This window comes from Bos indicus x Bos taurus, chromosome 3 (genome assembly GCF_003369695.1).
Source record: "Bos indicus x Bos taurus breed Angus x Brahman F1 hybrid chromosome 3, Bos_hybrid_MaternalHap_v2.0, whole genome shotgun sequence".
Classification (NCBI taxonomy): Eukaryota; Metazoa; Chordata; class Mammalia; order Artiodactyla; family Bovidae; genus Bos; species Bos indicus x Bos taurus.
Window position 1 is genome coordinate 102,360,573 of NC_040078.1, and position 17,756 is coordinate 102,378,328.

The 17,756-nt window shown below is 42.7% G+C and overlaps 1 protein-coding gene across 10 annotated transcripts in view; it reads right to left on the bottom strand.

Moving 5' to 3' along the window:
- ST3GAL3 (ST3 beta-galactoside alpha-2,3-sialyltransferase 3) overlaps window positions 1-17,756 on the bottom strand; it is a 213,882-nt gene that overhangs the window by 110,196 nt on the left and 85,930 nt on the right. For 7 of the 10 annotated variants that reach the window (XM_027537519.1, XM_027537521.1, XM_027537515.1 and 4 more), the window contains one exon: window positions 11,487-11,534. The exons of the other annotated variants lie outside the window; for them this stretch is intronic. In XM_027537519.1, the coding sequence (XP_027393320.1) occupies window positions 11,487-11,534 (48 nt within the window). The remainder of the gene's footprint in view (window positions 1-11,486; window positions 11,535-17,756) is intronic. 10 annotated transcript variants of the gene reach the window in all.

Sequence of the window (17,756 nt, forward strand, 5' to 3'; positions counted from 1 at the left end):
ATTAAAGATTATGAGGATCAACTGAAGTATGTCCGTGGCCTGGATGCAGGCAGCAGTGTGAACTCTGTCTTACTCTGGCAGATAAGTTGACTACAGAGGACATGGCCTGTATTCCCAGAATTTGTTGCAGAAAAGGATCTATGAATATGCTGGTGTGGGGTGGCTTTAGGTCCTTTTCTAAAGATCTGCCCAGCAGGCTGTTGGGCAGACAGAAATAAGAGCAGATTCCAAGAGTCCCAGGAGCTACACCAGGAGTGAATGACAAGGCTCTGGCGAATGCATTGCCCACATCAGGGGACCCTCAGGGAGAGGTCCCCAGCTGGAGGGGTCTGCAAAACATCTACAAGAGACCCCACGAGAGTCAGCTTTACACACTGGCCAGTCCAGGGAGTGCCCACACTATCTTATGTCTTCTCTGCTCATCCTCTCTCTCCCTTCCTTTCCAATTCCACAGAGGTTCAAAATCACAGCTGGCAACTGGCGTACAAGTGGAAAGAGGAGGACAAACAGGGGGCACACCCTTCCTGGGTCAGCACCACTGCTTCTAAACCCTGTGCTGCGAGGGGAGTCACTGCAGCTCTGAATGAGCTGAAAGCTATGCTATTACACAGGGCGGGACACTAATTTTGGAATTGGTGACTCAATAAGACCATGGGATTTCTATTACCTCAGAGGTACCAAAAAATTCTCTGGACCGCCCACGCTGAAAACATCTTAAGGGGACACAGAGAGACCAATGAAAGTGGCTGTGATTAACCCCTGATGTCTCCTGCATGTTCAACATACTGGTTGCACTAACTTAGGTAAATACAGCTACTCGGAAGATCACATAACCAAAGTGTGGGAAGGGCCCGGGTGCAGGGTTTTAGAGATGACCAAAAGTGGCTGGAGTGCCAGCATACCTCCCTCAGTCAGCTTCACTCTCCCCGCTAGCTTAGTCGGGATACAAATTCTCAACTCTCTTTCCTCTTAGGAAGACTCTTGGGTTCTGTTTGGGTTCTCCTTTCCTGTGCTATGGTCTGGAAATCCTGTCTAGGCCATTAGCTCGGGCAGTTATAGGGTTTATCTCATTTATTGCCCTTCTTTCAAAGACCAGGGTCCTGTGTCATCTATAGTTCAGTGTCTGAAAGAACTCTTCTTTCCCACATAGTTTGTCTATTTTTCAGTTGTTTCTCCTCCTTTTTTCACTTTTCCTTATCTGGTCTAGACTTTACCATGCTTAACTGTTCAGTTTAGCCTGCCTCAATGATCTTCCCATTGTACCCATACCAAATCTCTCTGCCCAACCCTTCTCCTGAGCTCCAGACTTGGGCATCCAGGTGGCATCTCCACTTTGATACCTATAGTAACCTGAAACTCAGGCTGCCTCACAGAGTTCATTTTCACCACCTGCACACATGCATAGCCTCTTCCTGTACTACTACTACTACTAAGTCACTCCAGTCGTGTCCGACTCTGTGCGACCCCATAGACAGCAGCCCACCAGGCTCCCCGGTCCCTGGGATTCTCCAGGCAAGAACACTGGAGTGGGTTGCCATTTCCTTCTCCAATGCATGAAAGTGAAAAGTGAAAGTGAAGTCGCTTAGTCGTGTTCGACTCTTCGCGACCCCATGGACTGTAGCCTCCCAGGCTCCTCCATCCATGGGATTTTCCAGGCAAGAGTACTGGAGTGGGGTGCCATTGCCTTCTCTGAGCCTCCTCCTGTATCCCTGCCTTAATAAGCGGTACCACTTTTCACCCAGAATATCTCACTGTATACAAATGTGTTCCTGAAGTAGCATGTGAATTCAGCTTATACAATAGAAATGCTATTTTGAGTGCACCAACTCTTCAGGGAAAATTCACCTCTGGGGAAGCTGGCAGAAAAGCCCAGTTCTCACTGGCAGTCAACTGATGCCAAATCTGTAATAAGAATGGAAGATCCTGGGACTCTCAAGTCACCAGACACAACACATGCTGATGTGCATACACAGCTGAAGGTCCTCTCTCGCAGGTGTCAGAGCAGCAGTACCACAGCTGCACAGTGAAGGAGAAATGTTTAGTCTGGTGGTTTAGGCTGCCTGCCTCAGCCAGGCTGGAGAGCCCAGCATTATAAAAACCCCTAACCAAGGAGTGCACGTGTGTCCCTTGCCTGGCTCCAGGTGTGTAGTGGCATGAACGATGCAAGTCTCTGTTCTTCTCTTCCTGCCCCTGTACCAAGTCAGACTTGTGAATGCATAAAGTGCCTGTTCAAATGCTTCAAGTCTTGAAATTAACCATTAACTCTTCCATTGCCATTTCAAAGCAGTAAGTTGGTGTTCTGAACTCATATAAACTCCTAGAAGGTTCAGAAATTGGACATAGACAAAAGGAGGCCATGCACTAAAGTGTGTATGTACCTAATAATGTCTCTATCAGCAAAATTAAAAGAATTACAAGGAGAACGACACAATAGGTCTCCTGTCATCATAATGGGAAACTCACAGACCACTGAAAAACCAGGCTCACACAGTCAGTGAGAAAGCAGATGACCTGAACAGAACAATGAATAAATAAATTTGAACTAGCTGAAAAACAGAGCACCTTACACCTGACAAGTGGAGAACGCAATTCTCTTCCAGTATATTTGGAAACTATGAAAACTGACCACCTGAGAGGCATAAATGCCAAGATAAAAATTAATAAACGTTAAAACAAGCTCAAGTTTTTAACTTTAAAACTTAAAAATATTTTTGTTTTACAGCAATTTGAAATTTTAATACATTCCATACCACTTTGTATTTTATTTTATCATAATTGTATAATGTAAAGGAAATTAAAATTGTTTTCATAATTCCCTGTCTAAGTAACCCTGAGTCCCTCCTGCTTATCTTAGCAGGGGGTCTGGATATTATCACCTCCTACTTACGCTCTCATATGCAAGTGGCTGGGGTACTGACTACATAGTAACATCTTCTTCTAGGATGAAGGGAGAGCTCCCTGAAAGAAAGCGTCCCATTCCAGCCCCACTCTCAAGCCACTGAGCCCCAGAATGGACTTTCAGGGAACACAGCTGCACACTGTGAGGCGATTGTGCGACTGGCCCTTTCGGTTCCTAGTGACCCACCTCCTCTGATCATTGTAAAGAGCCACCACAAATTCCCGTGCACGGTCACTGTGCTTAGAAAGCAAAGCAGATGCTTAGGCTGATGACAACAGTGAATATTCCCCAGGAAGGCCAGCTTGAGGAATATTACTGAAGTAGATGAAGTTTAGTGTAAGGGATAAAACCATGGCCTTGATTCTATCAGAAAACTACAGCACTTCATATTAGAATGCACGAAAGTCAGAAAAGCAGGATAGGCCATCGGGCAAGAAAAGTCCAAGTACATAAGAGAACTCTGCTGCCAGATCTTTTTTCAAGGGGGTCTTTGGCTCCAGTCTCTGAGCTATGATGAATTGCTAAGTGCAAAGGGCATAGGGGTAAATGGAATGAGGACCTATCCTAACCAAAATAGATCCCTCTTTTCTAAAGAAAAGGCACTGTACAGCCTCCAATAAAAGTCACAGGCTATATTAAACATAAGTAATGTATGTCCTGGCTTGGGTGGAGGAGGAAGTTGGCAACAGTTGCAAATGGACTGTGGGACATGCCAGATAAAGGGAAGAAGTGAGGGAATGAGTATTTATTGAGCATCTACTGTGAATTCACACTGCTTTCAGAACTTTCACCTACACTCTCAGTGTAACTCTTACAACTCCTACGAGGTGGGTATTTCCTGCATTTTACAGAGGAGGGAACAGAGTCTTGGAGATAAGAATTAACATGTTCAGGATCCCCAGCCAGTACATGGACCAGCTGGGGTGTTGTTGAACCAACCCAGGTTTGACTTTGCAGCTTCTTGTCTTTACATTATGCTACACTGACTCTCTGAGGATAAGAAAAGCAGACCCTCATATTAGGAGAGCTGCCATGAGAGCAATTATCTACTCCTACCTCCCACTCCTGGCTCCAGGGTGGTGTCAGAAGGCCTGGCCACGCCCACACATGAACCATGGGAGTCCCACAGAGGCCCAAGAGGGGCTGGCCAAAGTGCAAACAGCTCCCACATCAAGTCAGGAAAATAAATCATAATGTAGGATCAATTAATCAAAGACAAACTAAAATAGGAAAAGCAGTTATATAATATAAACACAGAAAGAATTCACTGACCTGGACTAAATTAACTGACCCAGTAAAGTAAGGAGTTCACCAACTGAAGCCCAATCTCAAACGGGTGTACACTGGCGTGGGGGAGGGCAGAGGCCTAGTGAGCAGGTCCTGATAAGACAAGGCCCTCAGTGCCTGTGCGCCGTCCACCCAAGCAGCCTGGGGCCTCCACTGGCAGGTAGAAGCCCCATCCCAACACAGGCTGAGAGGCCATGCACCAACTCTCCTCTGTCCTGGGAAGGAGAGCAGATGTCTAGAGCTGAGGAGCCTGGTGGGCTGCAGTCCATGGGGTCGCAAAGAGTCGAACACGACTGAGCGACTTCACTTTGACTTTTCACTTTCATGCATTGGAGAAGGAAATGGCAACCCACTCCAGTGTTCTTGCCTGGAGAATCCCAGGGACGGGGGAGCCTTGGTGGGCTGCCGTCTATGGGATCGCAGAGTCGGACACAACTGAAAAGACTTAGCAGCAGAGCTGAGCAGACAGTAAATTCAGTTTTATTCATGATATCAAGTATGCCCAGACCATGCCAGGGCATGTTGTGCTAAGCGGCAAGATTATGAGTGACAGCATGTCAAAAGGGCAGCTGGGACAGGAAATAGAAAAAATGGCTCACTCTGCGGTTTGTATCTCAAACTATGGAGCTTACTGGCTAGTGTATGTGTGGGTGTGTATGTGTTAGTTGCTCAGTTATATCTAACTCTTTACCACCCCATGGACTGTAGCCCTCCAGGCTCCTCTGTCCATGGAATTCTCCAGGAAAGAATACTGGAGTGGGTTGCCATTCCCTAGTCCAAAGGATCTTCCCAACCCAAGAATCAAACCAGGGGCCTCCTTCATTGGAGGCAGATTCTTTACCATCTGAGCCACCAGGGAAGCCCCACCCATTGGGTGGATATATACAAATAATCACTAAGCACAGATACAGTCCTTCTCTCCAAACAAAAATAATTTTATTTTCCCCAGTTTTAGGAATAACACAAGCTAACTATAAAAATCCATATGAAAAAAAACTTAAAAAGAATGAAGTAAGAATCACTCAAAACTCTCATTATCTAAAGCTATTTGTTGCAAACATTTTGGTATCTTCCCAGAAATCTCTTCTCACAAATATATGTGTAAATATGCATATATAATTTTACTTTCATGTACCTTCAATATACATGCTGTTTGTTCCTATTTTGTTTACTCAACAATACCCTCAACATCTTCTACGTCAATAAAAATAAAATTGCACCATCATTTCTAATGGCTACACAGTATTCCACTGTACGGACACGCCATTGGACATTGGACAGTGTCCTATTATGTCCTAAATAATGTTTCTATGTTTCTACTCTTCCTTCCTTCAATAAATATTTCCTGAGCACCTATTATGTGGTGGGTACTGTTCCAAGTTCCAGGGATACAGTCGTGAACAAGAAAGGCAAGGTCCCTGGCCACATGAAGCCTACATGTTAGTTGGGGTGGGGGGAGGGGTGGATAACTAAATAAGGTAAATAAATAAATAATTTGAAGGAAGGTAAATAAGCAGGTAATTTGAAGGAAGGATGACAGCTAAGAAGAAATAAAGGCATATCTGCTTAGAGAAAGGTTGGAGATCAAGAGAGTAGACTAGATAAAGTGTTCTGGGATAGCCTTCTTGCAGAGGTGATATTTGAACAGAGATTTGAGACAATTATGCAAAGTAAAAGATAAAAGCATTCTAAGCAGAAGAAAGGGCTTCTCTTGTAGCTCAGTCGGTAAAGAATCTGCCTGTAGTGCAGGAGACCCAGGTTTGATCCCTGGGTTGGAAAGATCCCCTGGGAGAAGGAAATGGCAATCCATTCCAGTATCCTTACCTGGAAAATCTCATGGACAGTCCATGGGGTCGCAAAGAGTCGGGCACGACTGAGCGACTAACACTTACTAACTTAAGCAGAAGAAAAGTGAGTACAAAGACCCTGGGGCAGGAAGGAACCTGGCATATTCATGGAATGGCAGGAATACCAATGTGGCTTGAGGACAGCGAGGGGACAAATGAACACAAATCAAAGTGTTGAGATAATTAGAAATTGGAATAGGACACTGTAGTTAATGGCGTTTGGACCTGGAGAGATTGCAGGTGGAACAAGATGTGATCTGACCCACATTTATAAAAGATGACTCTGACCACAACATAGAGAATGGACCACTGGGAGGCAACCAGTGAGCACAGAGAGACCAGTTAAGAGATGTTTACTTGTCTAAGGGGGAAGAAGATGGTACCTTGGACAGTGATGCTTGAAAGAAGGACACACCATGAAGACAGAAAAGGTAGGAAAGGGTGAGGAAGAGGAACAATCAAGGTGATCATGAGGTTTGTGCCTTGGAAGTTTGGTAGGTGAGGGAGAAAATATGGGGGACAAACAGGTTTTGGCATACAGACCCTGCACATTTCACCATATGTATACATAAGCATTTTATTTTTTGGGGGGGGGTACCATGATTTGTTTTCAGTTTTTAAAAAATGTTTGACTTTCAATTATTCATTGCTAGTATACAGAAATATAATTAATTTTTTGCATTCTGATTTTGCATCCTGTTATCTTGCTAAACTTAGTTGTTAGTTCTGGCAGTTTTTAAAAACAGATTCCTTGGGATTTTCTATGTAGGAAACCATGTCACCTATGAAGAGGGTTGGTTTTATTTCTTCTTTTCCCATCTGCATTCTTTTTCATTCTTTTTCTTCTCAGTGTACTGGCTAGGACTTTCAGGAGTGGTTCTTGATTTTAGGGGGACAGCAGTTTTACTATAAAGTATGATGTTTGCTGTAGGCTTTTTGTAGATGCCCTATGTCAGATTGAAAAAATTCCCTTCTAAGTTTTCTGAGAATTTTTATCGTAAGTAGGTGTGGAATTTTATCAGATGCTTTTTCTTTATCAATTGACGTGACCATGTAGTTTTTCTTCTTTAGACAGTTAATATGGTAGATTACACTGATTGACTTTTGAATGTTGAGTCAGCCTTCCATTCCCAGGATAAACCCTACTTGGGCACCAAATTTGGGAAGTTTAAGCCATTACTTCTTCAAACATTTCTTCTGTACTGCACTCTTTCTCTCCTTCTGGGACTCCAGTGACACAGACTGTAAACCTTCCAGCATTGTCCCATAAGTTACTGAGACACCGTTCAACTTCTTTGACATTTTTTTCTTCTATTGTTCAGATTGGAGAGTTTATTTTCAAGTTTACTGATTCTTTGCTCATCATCTCGATTTTGTGATTGAGCCTATTTAGCAAAGTTTTTAAATTTTCAATTATTGTATTTTTTTCTCTTATCTCCATTTCATTATATATACAAGTTTTTTTCTTTTTGTGCTAACACTTTCTATCTAAATTCATGTCAACAGTGTTTATCCTTACTTTTGAGAGCATTTTTTTTTAACAGTTTACTTACAAGATTACCAGTTTATTATGAAAGGATTCAACTCAGGAACAGCCAGATGGAAGAGATGGAGAAAGGCGTCCAGAAGCATTTGTATAAATGCCACTTTAAAGTCTGTCAGATTATCCCAACATCTGTGTCACCCTAGCATCAGCATCTATTGATTGTCTCTCCCAGGCAAGTTGAGATTTTCCTGGTTCTTCATATGATAATTAATTTTAGATTGTGTCTTATATATTTTGAATATTATGTTGTGAAACGTGTTTAAATCTTCTTTAAATCCAGGTCTGATTTAAATCCAGTGGAGAATGCTGATATTTTTGTTTCACAAGACAATCAACCAAGCTGGGTTTAGGTGACAAGTTCTGACCAGCCCTCTGCGAGCTGTGGTTTCAGTGCCAGTTCTGCTTCCAAAGCCTGTTCAGGTGTGACCTCTGTGTGCACTACCCAGTGTCCAGTCTGGTCCATCCCTTAGTTTAGTTCTTAAGTCTTTGGTGTGTTGGTTGGAATCAGACGTGCACATGCACAGCTCAGGGTGAGCCCAGAAGTTCACATACAACATTACGGAGTTGCTTTTCTGAACTCCTTCCTCTCTGCCATCTCCTTGTACTTTCCAGTTTATCGGGCCTCCCCTTCTTGGTCCTCTGGCCCCAAAGCTGGGGTTTTATTTACCACTTTCTGCCACACATTTCCTAAACTGTACCCAAATCTGGAACCAAGCAGCAAGAAGGTGGGGAGAGAAAAGACAACTGGATTTTCTCCCACCCTCTTGAGATTACAAAAAGGAAGTTTTGATCAAAGAAGAATATTTCCTTTCTTCGGTTTTAGGTGCTTGAAGGCCTCACTGCTATTACTGGGCACTGCCATCCCCACCACTCAGGGGACTGCCTGGGGATTAAGGCATGAGAAAACAGAAAAAACGACCTTAGGGATATCCCCCTCTGTCTGAGCCTTAGAGCCCCTTTCCCAACCAGAGCCATAACTAGAGGTCTTCTGGAATTCTCTCCAGTTGTGCCCTGATGTCTACTCTGTGCTCAGGTTTTCGGACACCTCGAGTCCATGACATGGGATACCAGAGGAAAAATGAGAAATCCATTGCCAGTGTGGTAGTACTTCTAATTCTAGCTTTTTCCTCCAATCTGTCTACTGCTGTTTCTATTCCAGAGTCTTTCAAATAGCTGCTAAATGTCCAGGCCTTTAGCTGCTTTCAGTGACAGAGACAGATTCTTACACATGTATCTTATACATATATTCTGGTATATATATGTAACTACCTATTTATGCAGGGAATATATTTCCTAGGGCCTCCCCAGGGCCTGGTCATGGGTATGTATCTATTCAGATTTAGCTAGACACTACCACAGTTTTTTCCAAAGTGGTTGTGATCAACTTACCCACTGACAGCAGAATTTCTACTGCATCAAATCCTTACCAACCTTTTATCAGGCTTTTCAAGTGTCCCTATTTTGGTAGCTGTGCAGTGGTATCTCAGTTCAGTTCAGTCGCTCAGTCGTGTTCTGGACTGCAGCACGCCAGGCCTCCCTGTCCAACACCAACTCCCAGAGTTTACTCAAACTCATGTCCATTGAGTTGGTGATGCCATCCAACCATCTCATCCTCTTTCATCCCCTTCTCCTGCTGGCTTCAATCCTTCCCAGCATCAGGGTCTTTTCAAATGAGTCAGTTCTTCATATCAGGTGGCCAAAGTATTAGAGTTTCAGCTTCAACATCAGTCCTTCCAATGAATATTCAGGATTGATTTCCTTTAGGATGGACTGGTTGGATCTCCTAGCAGTCCAAGGGACTCTCAAGAGTCTTCTCCAACACCACAGTTCAAAAGCATCAATTCTTTAGTGCTCGGCTTTCTTTATAGTCCAACTCTCACATCCATACATGACTACTGGAAAAACCATAGCCTTGACTAGATGGACCTTTGTTGGCAAAGTAATGTCTCTGCTTTTGAATATGCTGTCTAGGTTGGTCATAATTTTCCTTCCAAGGAGTAAGCGTCTTTTAATTTCATGGCTGCAGTCACCATCTGCAGTGATTTAGGAGCCCCCAAAAATATAGTCTGCCACTGTTTCCACTGTTTCCCCATCTATTTGCCATGTAGTGATGGGACTGGATGCCATAATCTTAGTTTTCTGAATGTTGAGCTTTAAGCCAGCGTTTTCACTCTCCTCTTTCACTTTCATCAATAGGCTCTTTAGTTCTTCACTTTCTGCCATAAGGGTGGTGTCATCTGCATATCTGAGGTTACTGATATTTTTCCTGGCAATCTTGATTCCAGCTTGTGCTTGAAATGCTAATTTGCATTTCCCTAGGTACTAATACAATTGAAGACCTTTTCATTGGGTTATTGACCATCTGGATTCCTCTTTTGTGAAGGGCCTATTTGGGTCTTTTGCTTGTTTCTACACAGGGTTGCTTCTTTATTCACATTGATCTTTGTAGCTCTTTATTCTGGAAACAAGCCCTTTGTTGGCTATTTATGTTATACATCTTTTTTCACTCTGCCTTTTCACTCTCTTAATGGTATCTTTTGATTAACAGAAGTTTTACTTTGTAATAAAGTTGTAATGTAATAAATTATAATAAATGTAATAAAATTGATTCATGTTTTCCTATGTGAACTGACACAACTTTATGCCTATTTCAAAACTCTTTCTATCTGTCCATTCTGTCTTAAAGCATTTCAGTGGAGTATCAAGTATCAAGGTATGAGACAGCAAGATGGCAAGGCAGAGAGTATAGGCTCTAGGGTTAGACAGATATGAGTAGCCCTGGACAGGGTACTTTGACTCTTGAGTATTAGGTTTCTTTATCTATAATTAAAGATGTACTTACTATCCACCTTGCAAGAAGTGTGAAAAAGCACTTGGCTTTGGTGTTTTTAGTGCTGGCACACAGTAGGCCCTCAGTAAACAGTGGTAGCTGAGATTATATTCTCTGATCGTCCTTCCTCTCATCCACATTGCTACAGTGGCCTGAACCTCATGGCTGCATTGTGAAGCATCAGTCTATCGCAGTCAACCACAGCAAAATGGGTTAATTGCCTTTAACAGGCCAGCAAAGTCTCCCTGTTACTCACAGGCAGCACCCATGGTACAAGAACCACCATCTTCAAGTAAAAATTAAGACTTGACGCATGGAGATGCTCTCCTCATGAGGTAAAGTCATTCTAGGGCTCCCATATGGATGCAATGGCAGCAAGTTGAAGAATCAGTATCTTCCCTTTCTGTTCACTGCCAGCAGCAGAGGGCTGTGGGGCAGGCAAACAGCCTGAGATAGGGGAGAGCGGGGCTCCACTAAGCCTGGGTGATCCAAGTCAAAGTGGTGGGTGTGCCGATTTCTGCGTCCTGCGCTGTTGACACAGGGAAGCATGGGAGTGCTTCAGCACGTGTGCACAGTACGTACCCCTACACACAGGAGGTGTGTATTTGAGTTATATGGGGTGTGCCTGTGAACCTGCAACAGGGTGTGTGTTCTCAGGAAGCTGTGATGCTCTCACCATCCCAGCATGTTCCTGGAGAGCCTGATGGTCCACTGCTCCTGTGTGCCCAGAGGTTGGCATCTTTCAGTGGCCTCTGCCCATCTCTTTCTGAGACAGGATGTATGCACAGGAAACAGACATCTTTTCTATGACCCTGGACCACCCTGAATGAGGACGGAGCATCTACTGCAAACTCTTGGCTGCACACATTTAAAACAACTGGCGAAGTCCTCTGGACGCTGCATCCCACTGCTGTTTCCCAGACTACAGGTCCCTAGAAAAGCTTCCTGAGATCTTCCCACAATATTGAAATATTCCAGTGCCCTCCCCAGACGCCCCCTCCCCGACCTCATTAGGCTCCACTTCAGCTGTGGCCAGTGCTGAGAGCAGAAAGGATGACAGAGGGGAGGGATTGGTACCTGAGCCTAGCGTTTGTCCCGCGGAGTCAAAGGAAAGAACCACTGAATCTGCAACACAAGAGGACAAGTTCATTTCTTTCTCCTTCTTACAGTAGAAACAAAACAAAAACAAACAAAAAGAGCAAGCTCTCACTGGCACTGCCCAAACCCTCTCCCAAGGAAAGGTCAACAGGACAGGAATCAGCTGCACAGACAGCCTCCACAGGTCCGTCCCACCCATCCACTGGGCCAGGAGGCCCTGCCAAGCCCAGCCCCAGCCTCCTGCCCCTGGGAGGAACATCTCAGGGCAGAGACATGCCCCAAATTCTTCAGAAGTATTTCCTGCCAAATTAGGGGACAAATTTACTTCTTTTTCCTTCACACAGTGAAAATAAAATTAAAACAAAGCAAAAGAAAATGTCCATCCTGAATCTGGTTAAAGGCACCAACATTTTCCTTTGATTTACTTTCTTTTCCTATTATTATATCCAATTGTTTATTATTTCCTCCCCCAAAAGGTATCAAGTGACTTACAGGAATTTACAGTATACACTGGAATTTCAAAAATGAAGAAATCAAAGGAAGGAAAAATATTATATAGTCAGGGGAATGTTAGTGCACAAAATGCATGCCATGAGGACTTAACCAAACACTACAGGTTGAATCAAAGAAGTCTGAGCTCCCAAACAGCTAAATAAAGGAGAACATGAACAAGATTGAGGGCTCACAGTATATTCATTCTTTCATTTATTCAACTATTCAGTAAATATTTATTGAGCATCTACTATGTGCAAGATACTATACTATGCCCTTGCAATCCAGACACACACAAAAATGCACGATCTCCACCCTCATGGATCTGTCATCAGTCTAAGAGAAAAAAAGTCACCCAACAACAACTTATTCAACTGAAAACTGATGAAGTAAAAACAACAACAAAGAATGTGGGAAAAGCACTAAATGTTTGGAAGGGGAGTGTATATTGGTTAGGCAAGGCTTCCCTAAAGAAGTGAAACCTGAACTACAAGCTGATGGATATGTAGGATACGTAGAGGTTAAACCCGACAAGAAGGGAAGGGGCATTCCAGGCAGAGGGTGTCCTGTGTGGAGACCTGAAGCAGGATTGGACAGGGTGCCTCAGAGCAACCAGAAGTAGAAAAGCAAATACTGTATAGTGATCAGAAAGCAATTCCTCTTGTAGGTCTTAATAAATGGAGATGCTGCACCATGTTGAAGACTGTTAACTTCTACATTTCTATTATATGATAAATAACTGTGACTCTTTTATGGCTGTTTCCTACAACAGGAGCCAATACAAATGATGGCATAAAGCCAACACACAGCTCAATAAATGCAAATTATTAATACAAGGGACACCAAGACAATTTAAGGCCCAACATAACCCCAGAGACTCCAGACTCAAAAAGGGTCATATTCAAAAGGCTCACTCACTACAAAGGAATACTAGCTGGCTGCCTATAGGAACAGCATCTGCACCCCAGGGAGCATCCCACCCCAGCAGGACTCTTCAGATCTCAGGTATACATCATTTTCTTTGTACTGTACATGGATATCTGACACAAGAGTTATCAAAACTGGAAGTTACATCTGTCCCACTGCTAGACTATAAGCTCCATACAGACAGATACTATGGATGCTTTGTTCACTGACATGTTACCAGAATAACAGCTGGTGCATGCTCAGTCACTTAGTCATGTCCAACTCTTTGCCACCCTATGGACTGTAGCCTACTAGGCTCCTCTGTCCATGGGAATTCTCCAGGCAAGAATACTGCAGTTTCCGTGCTCTCCTCCAGGGGATCTTCCCTGACCCAGGCACTGAACCTGTGTCTCTTACGTCTCCTACATTGGAAGGCAGGTTCTTTGCCTTTTGTGGATATCTGCCTATCCTTCTTTTTCTGGGAGTGTTCTGATAGCCTCCTTATCCACACTTAAACTCCAACTTAGCCTACTTCCATCATCTTTTATACTGCTGCATGACTTTTCTGAAAAGTATACCTGACCACCTCTTTGCTCTTGATTAAAATGCTTCAGTGGCTTCCTCTAGCCTGAAAGATAAAGTTCAAGCTCTGACCTTCACGGTCTTTACCATTCTGGCTCATTTATGACCTGTAATATATCCCATGTTCCAGATATGCTAAACTGTTTCTATTTTCCCAAAAAGATCTTCACCTTCATGTTTTCAGACATCTGACATACTGTTTTCTCTACCTGCTTGCATAGAACATCTCCCACTTTTCTATTAAGACCCAAAGAGATCATCTCCTCTTCTTAAAGCCTTCTCTGGTCAATTTGCCCCTTCTCTTTAGGCCTGCACGGCTATTATGGCATTTGTCATAGTGCATTATAATCCTGTTTTTACTCTTGCTCTTCTCTCATTAAACTGCATGTCCCCTGAGGACAAGGACTGTCTATTTATTTTGAGGCTTTGATGTCAAGTGCACTGACTGACGCACAGAAAGTGGTCAACATGCTCATTAAACAAAGGAATAAACTAGTAAATGGCTTCGCTTCCTTTCAAAGGTGATGTTATCTGAGTGATATTTCACAAACTGGTGTGGGGAGAGATCTATTCTGCACAGAGATTCTCATTCAATTCAAGTCAACCTTGAAATGTCCTTGTAGCAGAAAGATTCAGAGGTTGAAGCCCAGCCTCAACCTTGGAAGATGAAAGCATTCCCACGAAGCAGTGCAGGGGGAATAAGGAAAGGGCCCCAGGCGCCTTCTAGGTGAGGGATCACAGTCACCTGGAGGAGATTAGCAAAGCCTTTCTGAGAAGCTGACTGCCCAGATGAGCAACAGCAACACCATCTCAAATTTTTATTGCAGTTGACAGGTACTTTTCCAATTGCAATTTACCATCTTTGTACACACAAGCAGTTCTGAAATAATCTCTTTCAAAGTTTTCAATCTTTTTCTAAAAGAAAAAAGGCTACACGTTAACTAAAAGACTAAAACTTTAAGAGTAAAAGGGAAAAAAAAAAAGAAACCTAAATGTGAACAATGGTTGTCTCTGGGTGAAAGAATTATAGATGATATTTATTCCTGCAGTTTTGAAAATTTTCTATAGTGAACATGTAACTTGTATTATCAGAGGGAAAAAAAAGTTAGGAAAAAACTTTCTAATCCAGCTCTAGGATTTTAACCTCTAACTCATTGGTACCAATGCAAAAGGATGGCAGGTTCTTGATCGCCTTCCTGATTCACTATATGTGCTGACAAGCTATTTGGCTTTTCCCTTTCCTTATACCTCAGTGACCTCAATTCCTAAATAGACCAGCTTTGAAAAAATTCTTTCCTTCTTCATTCCTTCTCACAACTATTATCAGTGGCCTATTATGTGCCAGGGCTGGTGATACTAGAGATATGAGCTGGTCTATCTAATCTATCCTATCCAGCAGATAGGAGCTGGTCTTTCCCTTCTAGCCAAGGAAGCAGAGATGTTAATTGGCACTTAGAAGTAAAGCATGATAAAGATGTGCAAGAAGCAAGCACCAAACAGATAACAGTCTTACTGGAAAGAAAGAGTTTTTGTAAATATTATTTCCAGTGGTGGTGGAATGCTCCCAAGACCGTGTGTCTTTAAACTGCAGAAGATGCAAGTGAGCGGGCAGAAACTTCAGGAGGAAGTCAGGGACATATATCATGTTTTGTGTAATTTGGATGGATATTGCTTTGAGCATTTAAGGCAGAGATTTGAGAATCAGTTTGGCCATTCATTTTTTTGTGTTTATTCTGAAGGATGTAAGATCATTTGAGCTATAAACCACTTTGACAGCTAAAGGGAAAATTCAGTATTCAACAAATTGAAAAGTTTGTTTTGCAAGAAGCAGAGCAAGAACATCCAGACTTCCCCCTCTCAGGCTAACAAATACGTCATTTTTATTTCAAGCAGCCCGGGCTCCAGCTGTTCCTGGCTCTGAGGCCAGAGGCAGCCATGTGGTGCGCTACACAAGTGACCAAACAGAATTCCAGACCAAAGCACAACAGAGCATCGCTACACATGACTTTGTTCAGTGAGGAATTGACTAGAAACCTTTTATTATGGTCAGATGTTTCCTGTGTCTGGTTTCTGAAGTGGATAAAAAGAATATAAAGAGAGGATAGAGAACAGGGCCCAGTCTTTCCAGTCACTGGAGAGGCTTCCAAAAGTCATATTATGTGGTGAATAAGCTATGTTTTGGGTACTACCTGTCATGGCACACACTCAGCACATATATTCTGCTAGCCACCATAGGTAAGCCCTAGAGATGGAAGAATGAATGGGGAAAAAAACAAACAAACTGTTCTGTCAAGTAGCTTACAACCTAACAGGTAAAATAAAAACATATATAAAGCTAAGCATTATATAGTTAACAATACCATACTGTATACTTGAAGTTTGTTGAGACAGTGGATGTTAAATGTTATCATCACACACATACATGCAAAAAGGTAACTACGTGAGGTGATGGATGTGCTAACTAGCCTTTTTGTAGTCATTATTTCACATTATATATGTCTTTCAAACAATTACATTGTACACCTTAAACTTACACAACAACTATTTGTCAATAATAACTCAATAAAGCTGAGACATTATTTTGCTGACAAAGGCCCATCTAGTCATGGCTATGGATGTAGTCATGTATGGATGTAAGAGTTGGACCATAAAGAAGGCTGAGTGCCAAAGAATTGATGCTTTTGAACTGTGGTATTGGAGAAGACTCTTGAGAGTCCCTTGGACTGCAAGGAGATCAAACCTGTCTATCCTAAAGGAAATCAGTCCTGAATATTCATTGGAAGGACAGATACTGAAGCTGAAGCTCCAATACATTGGGCATCTGATGCAAAGAACTGACTCATTTGAAAAGACCCTGATGCTGGGAAAGATTGAAGGCAGGAGGAGAAGGGGATGACAGAGGATGAGATGGTTGGATGGCATCACTGACTCGATGGACATGAGTCTGAGCAAGCTCCAGGAGATGGTCTGGGAGGAGGCCTGGCGTGCTGCAGTCCATGGGATCGCAAAGAGTCAGACACGACTGAGTGACTGAACTGAACTGAAAGCTGAAGGGGGGAAGCTAAGTATAATGAATAGGTATGGAAATAAGGGGGATATTTCATTGTTCATTAATTCAACATATTAATTAAGCAACTACGATACACCAGACTTAGGGATACAATAATAAAGAAGAACAAAAATGCTCCTATTCTCAAGGAATTTATATTTTAATCAGGGAGATTGAAAAAAAACAGTAAATAAATGAACACAATAATTTCTGACAGTGATAAGTGGCATGAAGAATATCCAATGATGTAATAGTGATCACAGGTGGAAGTACAGGCAATGCTAGATTGGGTGTTTTGGGAAGACTTCTCTGAGGAGGCGACATATGACTGAGACTGGAAGGCAGGAATCCACCAAGAAAAGACCAAAGGAAAAAGAGTTCCAGGTGGAAGGAAAGAAAGTACAGCAATCTTGGTGCATTTAAGAAACAGAGAGAAGGCCAGTGTTGCTGGAACACAGAGCATGAAGAACACAAGGGGGGTGTGACATGGGGTCAGAGAGGAAGACAGGAGCCAAATCTGTAGGAGCCCTTATGTAAGAGGCCACAGCGAGACATCTGTACTATATTTCAATAGCAGGGAGAAGCCCCGCTTAAAACTAGGGGAGAAACTGATCTGATTTATATTCTTTTTTTATTTTATTTTTTTTAATTGAAAATTATTTATTTTAATTGGAGGCTAATAACTTTACAATATTGTATTGGTTTTGCTATACATCAACATGAATCTGCCACGGGTGTACATGCGTGCTGATTTATATTCTTAAACATAAATGTTTACTGCTATGCAGCAACTAAACTGACTGTTCTGGCAACACAGTAAAAGGTAGATTAGAGAGAGAGAAAGAGAGACTGAAGGCCAGAGGACTGGTAGAAAAGAACGCAATATTCCAGATGAGAAATGATGGTGGCCTGAACCAAGGCAGTGGCAACAAAATTAAAAAACAAAAGCCAATGGATGCTAATAATGTTTAAAAGGGAACATTTATAAGGCTAGTGACTTGTGGGACATGAGTAAGAGATTAGGAAGAAGGAGGATTATATATATCTATATTCTGGGCTTGGGCATATAGATGCTGCTCTTTGCTTAAATGGGAGTAGCCTGCATCTAAGCTACATGACCCTGCCTCCCCTCTGGTCAGACAACCGGACCACAGGTGAGCACCTGATCCACGAGAAGGCAATCCATAGACTGATCATCCATCTAAAATGCAGACAGGTTC